Source organism: Anolis sagrei, chromosome 6 (genome assembly GCF_037176765.1).
Source record: "Anolis sagrei isolate rAnoSag1 chromosome 6, rAnoSag1.mat, whole genome shotgun sequence".
Lineage (NCBI taxonomy): Eukaryota > Metazoa > Chordata > Lepidosauria > Squamata > Dactyloidae > Anolis > Anolis sagrei.
Genome location: NC_090026.1, coordinates 131,455,036 through 131,476,423, shown reverse-complemented (window position 1 = coordinate 131,476,423; position 21,388 = coordinate 131,455,036). Strand labels below are relative to the sequence as shown.

Here is a 21,388-nt window from a genome sequence, read left to right as displayed (position 1 = left end):
CAGCCGGAGCCAGAGGCCATGAATATTTGATGGCCAGAGGCAGGCGGCCTCCCTCCGCTCTCTCCCTCCTTCCTCCACCTGCAAAGAAGAAGGAGGGAGGGAGGCCGGAGAGCAGAGAACCAGAGACTTGGGAGGGACCCCCAAGGGTCATCCAGTCCAACCTCCATAGATAGATAGATAGATAGATAGATAGATAGATAGATAGTAGGCCTGTTTGATCAAGAAAAAAATTGTTTCTAAAATCGATTTGTAATTGGGGTGTTTTTTTGTTTCGATATTTAAAATATTTACAGAACTTTCCAAAAAAATGTTTTGTTATTTACGAAATTTCATTAATATTTACAAAACATTTTGTAAGTGTGAATGTTGCAGTAATGGTCACCTTGATTAGCATTGAATGGCTTTCATTTCTCCCACCCTGGACATTCCATAGATATTAGATAACTCCATTTGCCTAGTTTCCAACAGACCTCTGAGGATGCCTGCCATAGATGTGGGCAAAATGTCAGGAGAGAATGCTTCTGGAACATGGTCATACATACAGCCCTGAAAACTCACACAACCGGCCTCCGCGCGCCATCCGGCTCCGGCTCCTGCGCCCTCCTCCTCCTCCTCCTCCTCCTCCTGACACTTCCTGCAACACAGCTGGGAGGAGGAGGAGGAGGAGGAGGAGGGCGCAGGAGCCGGAGCCGGATGGCGCGCGGAGGCCGGTTGTAAGGGTGAGCGCGCGCGCGCCATCCAATCGGCTCCGGCTTCTGCGCCCCCCCCCTCCTCCTCCTCCCAGCTGTGTTGCAGGAAGTGCTAGGAGGAGGAGGAGGAGGAGGGCGCAGAAGCCGGAGCCGGATGGCGCGCGGAGGCCGCTTATGAGCGCGCGCGCGCCATCCAATCGGCTCCTGCCACGGTGCACTGCTGGGGTGCTTGGGAGCGCCGGATTGGCTCCCAGGCACCAGCAGCAGCACTCAGTCAGCACAGCAGCCTCCATCCCATTAACGACACGAGCTGAAGCTCGTAAAATATATGGGGCTGCTGTTTCGATATTTTTAAACCCTTCCGGGTTTGAAAATGTGTTTTGAAATCGCTTCGGATATGGTAAAAATAACGATTTAATTACGAAATAACGAATTAACGCACAGGCCTAATAGATAGATAGATAGATAGATAGATAGATAGATAGGCAGGCAGGCAGGCAGGCAGGCAGGCAGGCAGGCAGGCAGGCAGGCAGGCAGGCAGGCAGGCAGGCAGGCAGGGGGACCCCCAAGGGTCATCCAATCCAACCTCCATAGATAGATAGACAGACAGACTGACAAACAGAGGGACCCCCAAGGGTCATCCAATCCAACCTTCATAGACAGACAGACAGACAGACAGTTATATACTCACAGAGTTGGAAGAGTCTCTCCAAGACCATCTCCAAGACCTATCTCTGCAGATAGATAGATAGATAGATAGATAGATAGATAGATAGATAGATTCATATAATCTCAGAGGTGGAAGAGACCCCCAAAGGCCATCCAGTCCAACCCTTGTAGATAGACATAGGGAAGAGACCCCCAAAGGCCATCCATAACCTCCATGATTAGATAGATAAATAGATAGATAGAATCATATAATCTCAGAGGTGGAAGGGACCCCCAGGGGTCATCCAGTCCAACCTCCATATATAGATGGATGGATAGATAGATTTCTATAATAGATTTCCCAGAATATTTCCCAGAATATAGATAGATTTCCCAGAATTGGAAGGGACTCTCAAAGGCCATCCAGTCCAACCTCCATAGATGGATGGATGGATGGATGGATGGATGGATGGATAGATAGATAGATAGAGTCACATAATCTCAGATGTGGAAGGGACCTCCAAGGGTCATCCAGTCCAACCTCCATAGATGGATGGATGGAAAGATTGATGGATAGATGGATAGATAGATAGATAGATAGAGTCATATAATCTCAGAGGTGGAAGGGACCTCCAAGGATCATCCAATCCCACCTCCATAAATGGTTGGATGGATGGATGGATGGATGGATGGATAGATGGATGGATGGATAGATAGATGGATGGATAGATAGATGGATGGATGGATAAATAGATAAATAGGTAGAAGGATGGATGGATGGATTCCTATAATCCCAGAGTTGGAAGAGACCCCCAAAGGCCATCCAGTCCAACCTCCATAAACAGACAGACAGTCATATACTCTCAGAGTTGGAAGAGACTCTCAAAGGCCATCTAGTGCAACCTTTGTCGATAGGTAGAGTGATATAATCTCAGAGGCAGAAGAGACCCCCAGGGGTCATCTAGTCCAACCATATATGGATAGATTCCTATAATCCCAGAATTGAAAAGGACCCCCAAAGGCCATCCAGTCCAACCTCCATAGATAGAGAGACAGACAGACAGACACTCCCAGAGTTGGAAGAGACCCAAAAGACCACCTTTTCCAACCTTGTAGATAGATAGATAGATAGATAGATAGATAGATAGATAGATAGATGATAGATATAGAGAGAGAGTCAGATAGATAGATAGATAGATAGAGTCAAAATAATAATAATAATAATAATAATAATAATAATAGATGTGATCCAATACAACAGCCAGCAGAGTGTCTGCTGTGAACTCATCTTGTTGTGTTTCTAATAATAATAATAATAATAATAATAATAATAATAATAAATACACAGTCCTAGACGCTTGGGAAGTGCTCAACTTGAGATTTTGTGATACAAAATCCAGCATATAGATCTCGTTTGCTGTGACATACTGTGCTTTTGTGTCAGTAAAATAATAATAATAATAATAATAATAATAATAATGTCATATAATCTCAAAGTTGGAAGAGACCCAGAGAGTCATGTAGATATATAGATAGATATATAGTCAAAATAATAATAATAATAATAATAATATTAATGTCATATAATCTCAAAGTTGGAAGAGACCCTCAAAGACCACCCATTACAACCTCTATAGACAGACAGAGTCATATAATCCCAAGAGGTGGAAGGGACCCCTAAAGGTCATCTAGTCCAACCTCCATATATGGATGGACGGATTCCTGTAATCCCAGGGTTGGAAGGGTGTCCTTTGCTGCCTTTTCCCATGCCAGTCTGGGCCTTTATTCCTTTGGATTGTTTATACTGGGCATTGAGAGCCACCGGAGCAGGAAAGGTATGCGACGATGGTCCCTGGCCAGGCGCCCGGATGGATTCAGCTGGGAGCCCCTCTTCTGCCCCTTCATATCTGCTGCCATCGTGGCTCGAATGAAGTGACCGTTCCACCCAGACTTGGACCCTCCCTCCAGGTGTTTTGGACTTCAACTCCCATCATTCCTAACAGCCTCAGGCCCCTTCTTTTTCCCCCTTAGCCGCTTAAGCGGCTGAGGGGGAAGAGGAAAGGGCCTGAGGCTGTTAGGGATTGTGGGAGTTGAAGTCCAAAACACCTGGAGGGAAGGCCCAAGTTGCCCCATGCCTGCTTTCAACTTTCCTTATTCTTTGACCAATCTCCTACTCTCCCTCCTTCCTTCCTCGGCAGGTCCCTTATTACGAATGGCTGGATTTGAAGTCGGAGTGGCAGAAGGCGGCCTTCCTGCGGGACAAGATGAGCAAGGCGGTGGCCGAAGAGATGGCCAAGTGACCGCTCGGGGGAAGAAGCCAACGGGAGTCCTGACCCCGGGATGCGTCGTCCTGTGTGCATCTCTGGGCATGCCTTTCTTGCGGTGTATATACATGTGGATTACGAATAAATGTACAGCCCTGATCACACATCCCTCCGCCTCCTCTTTGCTGCTGGAAAGTTTAGGAGGGCTATTTTATTATTATTTTATTTTATTTTTATTATTGTTATTAATTATTATTTAATTTAATTTAATTATATTATTGTTAATAATTTATTATTATTTTATTTTTATTATTGTTATTAATTTTTATTTTATTTTATTATATTATTGTTAATAAATTATTATTATTGTTATTAATTATTATTTTATTTTTATTTAATTATATTATTGTTAATAATTTATTATTATTGTTATTAATTATTATTTTATTGTATTATTGTTAATAATTTATTATTATTTTATTTTTTATTCTTATTAATTATTTTATTTTTATTTAATTATATCATTAAATAAAAATAAAATAATAATAACAATAGGTTGCTGTACGTTTTTTCGGGCTATATGGCCATGTTCTAGAGGCATTCTCTCCTGACGTTTCGCCTGCATCTATGGCAAGCATCCTCAGAGGTAGTGAGGATGCTTGCCATAGATGCAGGCGAAACGTCAGGAGAGAATGCTTCTAGAACATGGCCATATAGCCCGAAAAAACTTACAGCAACCTAGTGATTCCAGCCATGAAAGCCTTCGACAATACAATAACAACAATAATACATAATAAAATAAAACAATAAATAAGAAATTATTATTTCTTATTTATTGTTTTATTTTATTATGTATTGTTATTATTTTATTTTTATTTAATGATCTCATTGTTAATAATTTATTGTTTATTGTTTTATTTTATTATTTATTATTGTTACTAATTATTATTTTATTTTTATTTAATATTATTGTTAATAATTTATTATTTATTGTTTTATTATTATTTATTATTATCAATTCTTTTTATTAATATTTGTTTATTTTATTTATTATTTATTATTATTAATTTTATTATTAATGCTTTTATTATATTATCCTATATCTGCACACATTGAGAACTGCTTCCCATTTCTGGAGGAGCTTACATAATGCTTGCTGCATGTGTCACAGCCCTAAGGCCTGTTCTGTGGGGCCGAGGGAATGTCCACCTCCTCCTCCTCCTCCTCGTCCTCTCTTCGGCCGGCCTCTTTCCAGCAGGATCTTTCCTCCTCTTCTCTTGCCTTCAGGGCCAAGGAAATGCCAGTGCGGATGGCTGCGTGCATCGTGAATTCAAGGCTGGGAGAGAGACCTCGCCGGGGAAAGAATCCTGGTGTTGAATCTCCCTTATGGAGAGACAAAGCGAGATGTAAACAAACGTAATCAGGGGTCCCAAGAGGCCATCCAGTCCAACCCAGGGCTATTCAACACTCGTCCGTATCATTGACTTGAATAATCATAGAATAATAATAATGTGTTGTCAAAGGCTTTCATGGCCAGAATCACTGGGTTGGAGCGTGACACTCTCCTCTTAGGGAGGCATTGAAGCAGGGGCTGGGTGGCCATCTGTAGGGAAGGCTTTGCTTTTTGCAAGAAGAGATTTAGACTGGATGGCCTTTGGGGGTCCCGTCTGTGAACGGAGCTGGTGCATGTGGAGCGTGACACTCTCCTCTTAGGGAGGCACTGAAGCAGGGGCTGGGTGACCATCTGTAGGGAAGGCTTTGCTTGTGCCTTTTTGCAAGGAGAGTATTGGACTGGATGGCCTTTGGGGGCCCCTATTTTGGTTCTAGGATGTGGAGTGTGACACTCTCCTTTTAGGGAAGCATTGAAGCAGTGGCTGGGTGGCCATCTGTAGGGAAGGCTTTGTGCCTTTTTGCAAGAAGAGTATTGGACTGGATGACCTTTAGGGGCCTCTATTTCAATTCTAGGATGTGGAGTGTGACACTCTTCTCATAGGGAAGCATTTAAGCAGGGGCTGGGAGACCATCTGTGCGGAAGGCTTTGCTTGTGCCTTTTTGCAAGGAGAAAATTGGATTGGATGGCCTTTGGGGTCTCTTCTGTGCTCTGCTTTGCCGATGGCTTGGGTAGTGCCTTGTTGCAAGAAGGTTGGATTGGATGGCCTTTGGGGGCCCCTATTTCAACTCTAGGATGTGGAGTGTGACACTCTCCTTTTAGGGAAGCATTGAAGCAGGGGCTGGGTGGCCATCTGTAGGGAAGGCTTTGCTTGGGCCTTTTTGCAAGAAGAGTATTGCACTGGATAGCCTTTGGGGTTCCCTTCTGTGAACAGAGCCGGTGCATGTGGAACGTGACACTCCCCTTTTAGGGAGGCATTGGAGCAAGGGCTGGGTGGCCATCTGTAGGGAAGGCTTTGTTTGTGCCTTTTTGCAAGAAGAGAATTGGATTGGATGACCTTTGGGGCCCTCTATTTCAACTCTAGGACGTGGAGCATGACACTCTCCTCTTGGGGAGGCATTGAAGCAGGGGCTGGGTGGCCATCTGTAGGGAAGGCTTTGCTTGTGCCTTTTTGCAAGAAGAGTATTGGACTGGATGGCCTTTGGGGGGGGAGGTCCATTCTGTGCTCTGCTTTGCCGATGGCTTGAGTAGTGCCTTGTTGCAAGAAGCAGGTTGGATTGGATGACTTTTAGGGGTCTCTATTTCAAGTCTAGGATGTGGCTCAGTGGCCATCTGTAGGGAAGACTTTGCTTGTGCCTTTTTGCAAGAAGATATTTAGACTGGATGGCCTTTGGGGTTCCCTTCTGTGAATGGAGCCAGTGCATGTGGAGCATGACACTTCTCTTAGGGAGGCATTGAAGCAGGGGCTGGGTGGCCATCTGTAGGGAAGGCTTTGCTTGTGCCTTTTTGCAAGAAGAGTATTGGATTGGATGGCCTTTGGGGGTCCCTTCTGTGCTCTGCCTTGCCAATGGCTTGGGTAGTGCCTTGTTGCAAGAAGAAGGTTGGATTGGATGGCCTTTAGGGGACTCTATTTCAAGTCTAGGATGTGGCTCTGTGGCCATCTGTAGGGAAGGCTTTGCTTGTGCCTTTTTGCAAGAAGAGTATTGGATTGGATGGCCTTTGGGGTTCCCTTCTGTGCTCTGCTTTCGCCGATGACTTAGGTATTGCAAGAAGAAGGTTGGATTGGATGGCCTTTAGGGGACTCTATTTCAAGTCTAGGATGTGGCTGGATGGCCATCTGTAAGGAAGGCTTTGCTTGTGCCTTTTTGCAAGAAGAAGATTGGATTGGATGGCCTTTGGGGTTCCCTTCTGTGCTCTGCTTTCGCCGATGACTTGGGTATTGCAAGAAGAAGGTTGGATTGGATGGCCTTTAGGGACCTCTATTTCAAGTCTAGGATGTGGCTCAGTGGCCATCTGTAGGGAAGGCTTTGCTTGTGCCTTTTTGCAAGAAGAATATTGGACTGGATGGCCTTTGGGGTTCCCTTCTGTGAACAGAGCCAGTGCATGTGGAGCATGACACACCTCCTAGGGAGGCACTGAAGCAGGGGCTGGGTGGCCATCTGTAGGGAAGGCTTTGCTTGTGCCTTTTTGCAAGAAGAAGATTGGATTGGATGACCTTTGGAGTTCCCTTCTGTGAACGAAGCCAGTATATGTGGTGCATAACACTCTCTTAGGGAGGCATTGAAGAAGGGGATGGATGGCCATCTGTAGGGAAGGCTTTGGTTGTGCCTTTTTGCAAGAAGAGTGTTGGACTGGATGGCCTTTGGGGGTCCCTTCTGTGAAAGGAGCATGTGTGCTGCTTTGCTGGATGACCGTGCGGCCGAGGAGGAGGAGGAGGAGGCGTTGGGATGAGCTTTGGTGCCTTAGAAGCGGGAGGCTCATGAGGCTTAGTTGGGCCAAGTGTCAGATGCAATCAAGGGCGATCCAGGCACTGACCTCGTTTGCAGAAGCAAGACAAGAGCAAGGAAGAGGGATGCTCCTCACAACACTGAAGGCAGAAGCCTGGCAGCGGAGCAATTATGCTCAGTGGACTGGAAGAAGGCCTTTTGCTTTTGGATCAGGTGTGGGCCAACTTTGGCCCGTGCCTAGTCTATACCTTTAGAAAACGCAGAGGCAAGATCTCCATTGGTCATTTTCCTTGTCAGCACCTGGACTGTTGCCCTGGAAACCGAGCCCGGTCCCTGCCTCTGTCTCCATGGCAACAAGGAGCAAAACCTCCCGGCCTCCGTTGCATCACAGCGAGGGGGAAGCGGATACGGAAAAGCGTGGATACGGAAAAGCGTGGATGCGGAAAAGCGTGGATGCGGAAAAGCGTGGATGCGGAAAAGCGTGGATGCAAAAAAGCGCGGGTGCGGAAAAGCGCGGATGCGGAAAAGCGCGGATGCGGAAAAGCGCGGATGCGGAAAAGCGCGGATGCGGAAAAGCGCGGATGCGGAAAAGCGCGGATGCGGAAAAGCGTGGATACGGACGAGCGTGGATACGGAAGAGCGTGGATGCGGAAGAGCGTGGATGCGGAAAAGCGTGGATGCGGAAGAGCGTGGATGCGGAAGAGCGTGGATACGGAAGAGCGCGGATACGGAAGAGCGCGGATACGGAAGAGCGCGAATACGGAAGAGCGCGGATACGGAAGAGCGCGGATGCGGAAGAGCATGGATGCGGAAAAGCGTGGATGCAGAAGAGCGTGGATGCGGAAAAGCGTGGATGCGGAAGAGCGCGGATGCGGAAAAGCGTGGATGCGGAAAAGCGAGGATATGGAAAAGCGTGGATGCGGAAGAGCGTGGATGCAAAAAAGCGAGGATATGGAAAAGCGTGGATGCGGAAGAGCGTGGATGCGGAAGAGCGTGGATGCGGAAGAGCGTGGATGCGGAAGAGCGTGGATGCGGAAGAGCGTGGATGCGGAAAAGCGTGGATGCGAAAAAGCGAGGATATGGAAAAGCGTGGATGCGGAAGAGCGTGGATGCGGAAAAGCGAGGATATGGAAAAGCGTGGATGCGGAAGAGCGTGGATACAGAAAAGCGTGGATGCGGAAAAGCGTGGATGACCCCTTCAACCCCAACCCGCCCCCTCCAAATAAATGAATGCAATTTATGCACAATTCTCTTTTGCATTTAAATTGCAGCATCCATCCATGCAAAGAAGGGGAAAATATGTCCGAAACACAATTAAAAACCTGTAACGTATAATCAACTCTTTTGCATATGCATATCATGATGGAACTTAAGTGCAATTCATACTTTAAACATTGTTGATGTTGGAGCCGCTTTGTGTCTCAATCAAGACGTAACAGCAGGATATTGTGATATAATAATATGTGTAAATAATAATAATAATGATCAGAAAACAAAAGTGTCTCTTTCTCAGCCCTTTGGAATATTTTAGGTGAAGGATGCTCAACCTCTAGAGCTGGGTGGCCATCTGTCGGGAGGGTTTTGATGGTGCCTCCCTGCCTGGCAGAAAGGAGGAGGGTTGGGCTGGATGACCTTTGGAGTCCTTTTCCAAATTGAACAAAACATAGATTGCTGGGAGCCTGGAGGAACCTCCTTTTTAAAGCAAAGGATGGATGGTTATCTTTTGGAAGTGCTTTGATTGTGCCTTCCTGACTGGCAGAAAGGAGGCAGGTTGGACTGGATGACCTTAGGGGTCCCTTCCAACTCTAGGGTTCTATGTCTTACGACATACATATTTTAATGGTATTGTGTTTAGTGTAATGTGCTTTGAGCTGTGAGAAGAATGCAGGTAAGAAATAAAATTTATTGCTATTATTATATTATTTATTGCTAATATAATTTATTGCTAATATAATTTATTGCTTAATATAATATAATATAATATAATATAATATATTATTATTATATTATAATTAAAATATATTAATTATGTTATATAATAATACAATTATTTTATTTTATTATATTATGTTATATAATATTATATAATAATAGAAATAATAAAAGATAATATAATATACTATATTATAATATTATATTGCTATATAATATATTATAATATAATATTTATATTATATAAAATAATAAAATAAAATAATTTTATTATTGTATTGTTATATAATATTATATTATATAACCCCGGTGGCGACGTGGATTAAACCACTGAGCTGCTGAACTTGCTGACCGAAAGGTCACAGGTCCAAATCCAGGGAGTGGGGTGAGCTCCCGCTGTTAGCCCCAGCTTTTGCCAACCTAGCAGTTCGAAAACATGCAAATGTGAGTAGATCAATAGATACCGCTCCGGTGGGAAGGTAACGGCGCTCCATGCAGTCATGCTGGCCACATGACCTTGGAGGTGTCTATGGACAACGGCAGCTCTTTGGCTTAGAAATGGAGATGAGCACCAGAGTCGGACATGACTAGACTTCATGCCAGGGGAAAACCTTTACCTAATATTATGTTATAATAATATAATAATTATATATTATAATATAATTATGATATTATATTTTATTAGATTATGTTATATTGTTAAATATTATATTATAATAATATTATATTCTACAATAATATATGATAATAACATTATTTTTATTATATTACATTGTAATATCGTATTATATTAAAATATATTATTAAATTTTAATTATTATATTATGTTGTATTGTTAAATATTATATTATAATAATATCATTATATTATATAATAATATATGATAATAACATTATTTTTATTATTATATTACATTGTTATATTATAGTATTATATTAAAATATTATATTGTTAAATTTTAAGTATTATATTATGCTCCATTGTTAAATATTATATTATAATAATATCATTATATGATATTATAATATATGATAATAAATTATTTTATTATTATATTACATTGTTATATTATAGTAAATTATAGTATTATATTAAAATATATTATATTGTTGTTAAATTTTAATTATTATATTATGCTATATTGTTAAATATTATATTATAATAATATCATTATATTATATAATAATATAGAATAAAATTATTTTTATTATTATATTACATACATTGTTATAGTATTATATTAAAATATATTATATTGTTAAATTTTAATTATTATGTTATATTGTTAAATATTATATTATAATAATGGGTTGTTGTAGGTTTTTTCGGGCTACATAACCATGTTCTAGAGAGGCATTCTCTCCTATATAATAATATTATTGAAAAATATAATAACATTATTTTTATTATTATATTATATTGTTATACTATATTATAATATATTGTTAAATTTTAATATAATAATAATAATATAATAATATTGTATCAATGAATTATAATATAATGTAACAAATTTATTTTATTATAATATTATAATTATATAACAAATTTATTTTATTATAATTTATTTTATTATATATTATTATATTGTATTGTTATATAATATGACATTATAGTAATGTAACAATAACATTATATCAACAATAAAATATAATATTAATAAAATAGAATAAATTAATTATTATAATATTATAATAATGTTATTGAATAATATGATATAATAACGTTACTTTTATTATATTATATTATTATATCATATTGTAATATATTGTTGTTAATTTTTAATAATATAATAATATAATAATATGGTATCAATTAATTATAATATAATGTTATGTATTTATTTTATTATATATTATAATATTTATTATAATGTCATGTTATATAACAATAGAATATTATAATATAATGTAACAATAACATTATATCAATAATATATATGTATATATATTATATTATTATATTATATATTGTTAAATTTTAATATAATAATAATATTATAATATATCAATTAATTATAATGTAATGAATTTATTTTATTAAATATTATTATATTATCTTATATAATATTCCATTATAATAATGTAATAACAACATTATATCAATAATATGTGTATATATATAAATATTATAATATATTGTTAAATTTTAATAATAATATAATAATATTGTATCAATGAATTATAATATAATGTAACTAATTTAATTTATTAAATATTATTATATTATCTTGTTATATAATATTCCATTATAATAATGTAATAATAACATTATATCAATAATATATATATGTATATATATATATTCTATTATATTATTATATAATAATGTTGTTAAATTTTAATATAATAATATTATAATATATCAATTAATTATAATGTAATGAATTTATTTTATTAAATATTATTATATTATCTTATATAATATTCCATTATAATAATGTAATAATAACATTATATCAATATGTGTATATATATATATATATTATAATATATTGTTGTTAAATTTTAATATTATAATAATAATATAATATTGTATCAATGAATTATAATATAATGTAACAAATTTTATTATATATTATTATATTGTATTGTTATATAATTTTCCATTATAATAATGTAATAATAATATTATATCAATAATAATATAATAAATTTATTAAAATATTATAATATAATAATAATAATAATAAATTGTTTTATTTTATGAATATATGATATATAGAAATTCCAGAAATATCTTATATAATATTCCATTATAATAATGTAATAATAACATTATATCAATATGTATATATATATATATATATATATATATAATATTATTATATATATTGTTGTTAAATTTTAATATTATAATAATATAATAATATTGTATCAATGAATTATAGTATAATGTAACGAATTTATTTTATTAAATATTATTATATTATCTTGTTATATAATATTCCATTATAATAATGTAATAATAATATTATATCAATAATAATATAATAAATTTATTATAATATTATAATACTATAATAATACTATAATAAATTGTTTTATTTTAGGAATATATTATAATTATATTATAATAATAATATAATATTGTATCAATGAATTATAATATAATGTAACAAATTTTATTATATATTATTATATTGTATTGTTATATAATTTTCCATTATAATAATGTAATAATAATATTATATCAATAATAATATAATAAATTTATTAAAATATATAATAATAATAATAATAATAATAATAATAATAAATTGTTTTATTTTAGGAATATATTATAATTAGGAATTCCTGATATAAACAAATAAATCATAGCAATAAATATTATATGGTGCCTATCATGATGACTCTTATAGTCATCACTGCCTTTCTTTCTTTCTCTCCTTCCCTCCTTCCTTCCTTCCTTCCTTCCTTTTGCAGTGCCTGCCTCCTCCATCTCCATCCTGGGCACCATAGGGTTAACCTTTCCCCTCTATTTATATATATATATCTCTATATACTTAGTGGAGGGGAGGGGAGGGGGGGGTCCTGGAGAGCCAGCTGCTGACATCACTGGGCATGACTGGGCTCTTCTGTCCGCCCCTCCCTCCCCCCTCCCTCCCTGCTTGGGGGTGTGTGTGTGTGTCTCCTGGAGGGAGCCACTGCGCATGCCCAGTCCATCCCCATCCTCATCCCAGGCAGGCAACCTGGTGCCTCCCAGAGAAGGAAGGAAGGAAGGAGGAGAAGCAGCAGCCCTGCATCACCTGGCACCCTCACCTGCCCAGGTGGGAGGAAGAAGAAGAAGAGGAGGGAGAGAGGGAGGGGTCTGCCTGGCCCTTGGCCCTTGGATGCCCCCACCCCGCCCGCCATGCCGGGAGAAGCCCTCCAAGCCCCCCAGGCCTCCCAGCCCCCCAAGGAAGGAGCAGGAGGAGGAGGAGCAGGCCTGAGCAGCACACCTGAGGCAGGTGAGTGGCAGGCAGCAGGGGAGCAGCCATGGGGGTCCATCATCATGCTATTCGGGGCTTAGGAGGTGGGCAGAGAGAAAGGAAGGGGGGATGGAGGGAAGGAGAGGAAGGGAGGGAGGAAGGGCAATTGAAGGGATAGTGGAGGGAGAGAAGGAAGGAAGGCAGGAAGGGCAGGTAATTGAAGGGCTATTGAGGGCTTAGAAGGTGGGTGAAGAAGGAAGGAAGGAAGGAAAGAAGGAAAGGAGCCAAGGAATAGTCAGTCTGGGGGTCCTTGATCATTATTTTCGAGGCTTAGGAGGTGGGCATAGATAAAAGAAGGGGTGGATGGAGGGAAGGAAGGAGAGAAAGGAAGGAAGGAAGGAAGGAAGGAAGGAAGGAGAGAAAGGGCAATAGAAGGGATATTGGAGGGAAGGAAGGAAGGGCAATTGAAGGGGTATTGAGGGCTTAGAAGGTGGGTGATGAAGGAAAGAAGGAAGGAAGGAAGGGAAAGAAGAAAAGAACGGAGCAAAGGAATATTCAGTCTGGGGGTCCTTGATCATTATATTCGGGGCTTAGGAGGCGGTCGTTGATAAAAGAAGGGAAGGAGGGAGGGAAGGAGAGGAAGGAAGGAAGGAAGTGTGGGCAATCGAAGGGATATTAGAGGAAAGGTAGGAAGGAAGGAAGGAAGGAAGGAAGGAAGGAAGGAAGGAAGAGCAATTGAAGGGGTATTGAGGGCTTAGGAGGTGGGTGAAGAAGGAAAGAAGGAAGGAAGGAGAGAAAGGGAAAGAAGGAAAGAAGGAAGGAGAGAAAGGGAAAGAAGGAAAGAAGGAAGGAAGGAGAGAAAGGGAAAGAAGGAAAGAAGGGAGCCAAGGAATAGTCAGTTTGGGGGTCCTTGATCATTATATTCGGGGCTTAGGGGGTGGGCATAGAGAAAAGAAGAGAAGGAGGTAAGGAAAGAAGGAAGAAAGGAAGGAGAGAAGGGGCATTTGAAGGGATATTGGAGGAAAGGAAGGAAGGAAGGAAAGGGGGAAGGAAGGAAGGAAGGGCAATTGAAGGGGTATTGAGGGCTTAGAAGGTGGGTGAAGAAGGAAAGAAGGAAGGAAGGAAGGGAAAGAAGGAAAGAATGGAGCAAAGGAATATTCAGTCTGGGGGTCCTTGATCATTATATTCGGGGCTTAGGAGGCGGTCGTTGATAAAAGAAGGGAAGGAGGGAGGGAAGGAGAGGAAGGAAGGAAGGAAGTGTGGGCAATCGAAGGGATATTAGAGGAAAGGTAGGAAGGAAGGAAGGAAGGAAGGAAGGAAGGAAGGAAGGAAGGAAGAGCAATTGAAGGGGTATTGAGGGCTTAGGAGGTGGGTGAAGAAGGAAAGAAGGAAGGAAGGAAGGGAAAGAAGGAAAGAAAGGAGCAAAGGAATAGTCAGTCTGGGGGTCCTTGATCATTATATTCGGGGCTTAGAAGGTGGTCATAGATAAAAGAAGGGAAGGAGGGAGGGAAGGAGAGGAAGGAAGGAAGGGAAGGAGGGAGGGAGGGAGGGAGAAAGTGCAGACAATTGAAGGGATATTGGAAGGAAGGAAGGAAAGAAGGAAAGGAAAGGAGCAATGGGGGGGTCCTTGATGATATTAGAGGTTTAGAAGGCGATGAAAGATAGAAGAAGTGATGGAGAGGGAAAAGAAAGGAAGGAGGAAGGGCAAGGGAAGGGGTATTGGGGGCTTAGAAGGTGGGTGAAGGTGGAAGGAAGGAAGGAAGGAAGGAAGGAAGGAAGGAAGGAAGGAAAGAAGCAAGCAATGGAAAGGTTTGGGGGTCTTTGATTATTATATTAGGGCTCAAAGAGGGATGGAAGGATGGAAGAAGGAAAGAGAAAGGAAGATAGAAAGGGCAACAGAAGGGGCATTAGAAGGTGGAATGGAAAGGTATTGGGGGAGGGTCCTTGGTTATAATATTAGGGAAGGAAGGAAGGAAGGAAAGAAAGAAAGTAGGTAGATCAATGGAAGGGATATTGGGAGCTTAGAAGGTGGGTGAAGGTGGAAGGAAGGAAACAAGCAAGTAATGGAAAGGTATGGGGGTCCTTGATTATTATATTAGGGCTCAAAGAAGGATGGAGGGATGGATGGATGGAAGGAAGGAAGGAAGGAAGGAAGAAAAGGTAACACAAGGGGTATTGGGGTTTTAGAACGTGGAATGTACAGGTATGGGGGTTATAATATTAGGGGCTTAGAAGGTGATCAAAGAGAGAGGGAGAGAGATAGAAGGGATAGATAGATAGATAGATAGATAGATAGATAGATAGATAGATAGAAGGAAGGAAAGGGAACAGAAGGGGCATTAAGATCTTAGGTGGAATGGACAGGTATAGGGGTCCTTGGTTATAATATTAGGGATTGAAAATGGAGGATGGATGGATAGATGGATGGATCAATGGATGGATGGATGGATGGATGGAGGGAAGGAAGGAAGGAAGGAAGGAAGGAGGAAAGGAAGAGGGGGCAATGGAATGGGGTTTTGGGGTCTGAGAATGTGGCTGAAGATGGGAGGGAGGGAGGGAGGGAGGAAGGGGAGCAATGGAAAGGTATGGGGGTTCCTTGCTTACATTTGGGGGGATAGAAGAGAAGGAGATGGGTGTGGACAAGGGTGCCTTCTTTATCTTGGGATCTCAATAGCACCAAAATATTTACAATAATTAAAATACTACTAATTGTTACTATTTATTTACTTTTCTCCCACTTTCCTTTATGGCCTTGGGTCTAAATAGGGCACTGCCTTCTCTCCTTGGGCTTGGAGACCCCCTTTGCCTTCTCTCCTCAATATTATTATTATTATTATTATTATTTATTAATTATTGTTAATAACAATTATTATTGTTATTATTGTATTGTTGAAGGCTTTCATGGCTGGAACCACTGGGTTGTTGTAGGTTTTTTTCGGGATATAGGGCCATATTCTAGAGGCATTCTCTCCTGATGTTTCACCTGCATCTCTGGCAAGCATCCTCAGAGGTAGTGAGATCTGTTGGAACTAGGAAAATGGGTTTACATATCTGTGGAATGACCAGGGTGGGACAAAGGACTCTTGTCTGCTGGAGCTAGGGGTGAATGTTTCAACTGACCACCGTGATTAGCATATAATGGCCTGACAACGCCTGGAGCAAACTTTTGTAGGAAAAATGGTTTATATATCTGTGGAATGACCAGGGTGGGACAAAGGACTCTTGACTGCTGGAGCTAGGGGTGAATGTTTCAACTGACCACCTTGATTAGCATTTGATGGCCTGACAGTGCCTGGAGCACCAGGTTGGGGCAAAGGACTCTTCACTGCTGGAGCTAGGTGTGACTGTTTAAACTGATCACCTTGATTAGCATATAATGGCCTGACAGTGCCTGGAGCCAATGTTTGTTGAGAAGTGATTAGATGATGATGATGATGATGATGATGATGATGATGATGATGATGATGATTATTATTATTATTATTATATTTCTTCTCCCTGGCCAAGGTCAGAGGAAAGGCTTTGTTCTCCCCTGGCAAAAGAGACCAGACCCCCATTGAGTCCTATTTTTTGGGGAGGGGGCTACTATTGGGGAGCCTTCTCTTCTCAGTCTCTACCTGGAAGGTGACACACCTCCTTGGCTGCAGAATAGATCCGAATGCAGCAGACCTATAGATCAGGCCTGGGCCAACTTCGGCCTTCCCTCCAGGTGTTTTGGACTACAACTCCCACAATTCCTAACAGCCTACCGGCTGTTAGGAATTGTGGGAGTTGTAGTCCAAAACACCTGGAGGGAAGGCCGAAGCTTTGTCGTCATTACGATGGAGCCTGTTATGCTAGAATAGTGCTGCCAAAAATCCTTTCTGTGAGTGAATATATTATTATTATTATTATTATAATTTTCCGAGCGCCGCAATATTGATCGCAAAGCCCATTACGATAAAGAGGTCGAGGCTGGGCGTGCATTTCGCCAATGCTTTCAGAGAGAGAGAGAGAGAGATAGAGACACTTTGGGATTTGTTTATTTATTTTTTGCAAGGGCCGCAGGAAAAGCTTTCCGGTGGATGATGACTTTGCCCGAATGCAAGCGGAGGAGACCTTAATGGGTCCGTGCTGCAACCACTGCCTTGCAGGGAATTAGCAGAGATGTCCGGGCATTCGTCTTCTCCATCAACCCCCAACCCAGCCTTTGTTTGGCCCCTTTTTTGGAGGAATACTGCAATCCGTATTCAGGATCTTTGGCTGTATCTATAGGTCGTTGTGCATTGTGTAGCATTGCAAGGAATCGATGTGCAAGCGTTGCAGGAAGGGCCTGAAATTCAAAATATCCCTGCACCGAGGCACATGATTTTCGGGGCATCCTGACTCAGCATTTGCCGGCTCACGAAGTGAATCCTTGCATGGATCTCACAGGGCGTGAGAGGGAGGACTACAACTCCCAGCATGATCCAGGTGGCTTGGGGAACGATGGGAGACGTAGTCAAAAAGGTAACTTTCCCAATTAGGGGTCTCTCTCGCTAGTAACCATCCCATTCAAGGAGTAAAAGTGCTCCAGGCGGGTTGGGGATGATGGGATATGTAGTCCGAACGGTAACTTTTGTGATCAGGTGTCCACCAAGTCGCTTATCTCAATGTGCTATAATATGTAGCATCACAGAGAGTGCTACAAATCCCAGAAAGCTCTAGAGTGGGTTGGGGATAATGGGATATGTAGTCCAAAAGGTAACTTTTGTGATCAGGTGTCTACCGAGTCTCTATCTCATTCATATAATATGTAGCATCACAGAGAGAGCTACAGGTCCCAGAAAGCTCTAGAGTGGGTTGGGGATGATGGGATATGTAGTCCAAAAGGTAACTTTTGTGATCAGGTGTCCCCCAAGTCTCTTACCTCATTCAATGTGCTATAATATGTAGCATGAGAGACAGAGAGAGTTACAGGTCCCAGGAAGCTCTAGAGTGGGTTGGGGATGATGGGCTATGTAGTCTGATAGGTAACTTTTGTGATCAGGTGTCCACCTAGTCTGTTATCTTATTCAATGTGCTATAATATGTAACATGACAGAGAGAGCTACAAATCCCAGAAAGCTCTAGAGTGGGTTGGGGGTGATGGGATATGTAGTTTGAAAGGTAATTTTTATGATCAGGTGTCCATCATGTCTCTTATCTTATTCAATGTGTTGTAATATGTAGCATGACAGAGAGAGCTACAGGTCCCAGAAAGTTCTAGAGTGGGTTGGGGATAATGGGATATGTAGTCTGATAAGTAACTTTTGTGATCAGGTGTCCACCAAGTCTCTTATCTCAATGTGCTATAATATGTAGCATCACAGAGAGAGCTACGGGTCACAAAAGTTACCTTTCAGACTACGCATCCCATTATCCCCAACCCACTCTAGAGCTGTCTGAGTGGGTTGGGGATAATAGGATATGTAGTCCAAAAAGTAACTTTTGTGATCTCTTATCTCAATGTGCTATAATATGTAGCATGACAGAGAGCGCTACAAATCCCAGAAAGCTCTAGAGTGGGTTGGGGATGATGGGATATGTAGTCCAAAAGGTAACTTTTGTGATTAGGTGTTCACCAAGTCTCTTATCTCAATGTGCTATAATATGTAGTATTACAGAGAGAGCTACAAGTCCCAGAATGCTCTAGAGTGGGTCGGGGATGATAGGAAATGTAGTCCAAAATGTAACTTTCCCAATAGGTTGTTTACTTAGGAACTATCTCATTCAAAGTGCATGAGAGAGACAGAGAGAGGGAGCTATAGCTCCCAGCATGCTCCAGGTGGGTTGGGGATCATGGGAAATGTAGTCAAGGTAACTTTTTCAATAAGATGTCCACCCAGTATCTATCTACTTCAGTGTGCTATAATTATGCAGCATGCAGCCTCAAATGCTCCAGTTGGGTTGGGGATGATGGGAGATGTAGTCTGAAAGGGAACTTTCCCAATCAGGTATCCACCCAGTATCCACCTTACTCAATGCACTATAATTATATAACCTGAGAGAGAGCTACAGCACTTCAAATGCTCCAGATGGGTTGGAGATGATGGGAGATGTAGTCCAAAAAGGTAACTTTCCCAAAAAGGGGTGTGCCTAGTATCTATCTCATTCAATGTGTTATAATTATGCAGCATGAGAGAGAGCTACAACTCCCCAAAAGCTCCAGGTGGGCTGGGGATGATGGGAAATGTAGTCTGAAAGATAGCTTTTGTTATAAAGTGTCCACCTAGTACTAATCTCATTCAATGTACTATAATTATGTAGCATAGGGGAGAGGTATAATGTCTCAAGTGCTCCAGATGGGTTGTGGATGATGGGAGATGTAGTCTGAAAGTGACTTTTGTCATCAGGTGTCTGCCTAGTATTCATCTCATTCAATGTCCTATAATTATGTAGCATTGGGGGAGAAGTACAATTATTTCAAGTGTTCCAGGGGGTTGGGGATGATGGGAGATGTAGTCCAAAAGGTTAACTATTACAATAACGAGTCTCCCTGTGGAGAGAAAAGCAGGGTATAAACAAACATAATGATGATGATGTGGGTTGGGGGAAAGGTACAACGCCTCTAGTGCTCCAGGCGGGTTGGGGATGATGGGAGATGTAGTCCAGAAGTTTAACTATCACGATGAGTCTCCTTGTGGAGAGAAAAAGCAGGATATAAACAAACATAATGACGATAATGATGTAGATTGGGGGAGAGGTACAACGCCTCTAGTGCCCCAGGTGGGTTGGGGAAGATGGGAGATGCAGTCCAAAAGGTTGGGTTGGGGATGATGGGAGATGTAGTCCGAAAGTGACGTTTGTCATCAGGTGTCCGCTTAGTACTCATCTCATTCAACATCCTATAATTATGTAGCATTGGGGGAGAGGTACAATTATTTCAAGTATTCCAGGTGGGTTGGGGATGATGGGAGATGTAGTCCAAAAGGTTAACTATTGCAATAATGAGTCTCCCTGTGGAGAGAAAAAGCAGGGTATAAACAAACATAATGATGATGATGATGATGATGATGTGGGTTGGGGGAGAGGTACAACGCCTCTAGTCCCCTAGGCAGGTTAGGGATGATGGGAGATGTAGTCCAAAAGGTTAACTATTGCAATAATGAGTCTAGAGAAAAAGCAGGGTATAAACAAACATGATGATGATGATGTGTATTGTGGGAGAGGTACAACGCCTCTAGTGACCCAGGTGGGTTGGGGATGATGGGAAATGTAGTCCAAAAGGTTAACGATTGCAATAATGAGTCTAGAGAAAAAGCAGGGTATAAACAAACACAATGATGATGATGATGTGGATTGGGGGAGAGGTACAACGCCTCTAGTGCCCCAGGTGGGTTGGGGATGATGGGAGATGTAGTCCAAAAGGTTAACTATTGCAATAATGAGTCTAGAGAAAAAGCAGGGTATAAACAAACATGATGATGATGATGTGAGTTGGGGGAGAGGTACAATGCCTCTAGTGCCCCAGGGGGGTTGGGGATGATGGGAAATGTAGTCCAAAAGGTTAACTATTGCAATAATGAGTCTAGAGAAAAAGCAGGGTATAAACAAACATAATGATGATGATGATGTGGGTTGTGGGAGAGGTACAACGCCTCTAGTGCCCCAGGTGGGTTGGGGATGATGGGAAATGTAGTCCAAAAGGTTAACTATTGCAATAACGAGTCTCCCTGTGGAGATAAAAAGCGGGATATAAACAAACATAATGATGATGTGGGTTGGGGGAGAGGTACAACGACTCTAGTTCCCCAGGCGGGTAGGGGATGATGGGAAATGTAGTCCAAAAGGTTAACTATTGCAATAATGAGTCTAGAGAAAAAGCAGGGTATAAACAAACATAATTATGATGATGTGTGGGTTGGGGGAGAGGTACAACGCCTCTATTGCCCCAGGGGGGTTGGGGATGATGGGAAATGTAGTCCAGAAGTTTAACGATCGAAATAACAAGTATCTTTGTGGAGAGAAAAATAAATAAACATATTATGATGATGTGGGCTAGGGATGCTGGGAGGTGTAGTCCGAAAAGCACCTTTCTCCACTGGCTAATACCCATCTCGACGAGGGTGTGGGCTGGGGATGCTGGGATCTGTAGTCCAAAAGGCACC

The 21,388-nt window shown here is 40.9% G+C and overlaps 2 protein-coding genes across 5 annotated transcripts in view; both read left to right on the top strand.

Annotated features, from left to right (window-relative positions):
* Positions 1 to 3,760, top strand: part of TBRG4 (transforming growth factor beta regulator 4) — a 33,585-nt gene extending 29,825 nt beyond the window's left edge. For all 3 annotated transcript variants that reach the window (XM_060782750.2, XM_060782749.2, XM_060782751.2), the window contains one exon: positions 3,536 to 3,760. In XM_060782750.2, the coding sequence (XP_060638733.2) occupies positions 3,536 to 3,637 (102 nt within the window). In that variant the 3' untranslated portion in view covers positions 3,638 to 3,760. The remainder of the gene's footprint in view (positions 1 to 3,535) is intronic.
* A 9,222-nt stretch (positions 3,761 to 12,982) lies between these two features.
* The window catches only part of LOC132779071 (uncharacterized), a 30,730-nt gene continuing 22,324 nt past the window's right edge, over positions 12,983 to 21,388 (top strand). The window contains exon 1 of one of the 2 annotated variants that reach the window (XM_067470431.1): positions 12,983 to 13,319. In XM_067470431.1, coding sequence (XP_067326532.1) covers positions 13,223 to 13,319 — 97 coding nt within the window. In that variant the 5' untranslated portion in view covers positions 12,983 to 13,222. The remainder of the gene's footprint in view (positions 13,320 to 21,388) is intronic. The other variant, XM_067470432.1, reaches the window with a different exon arrangement.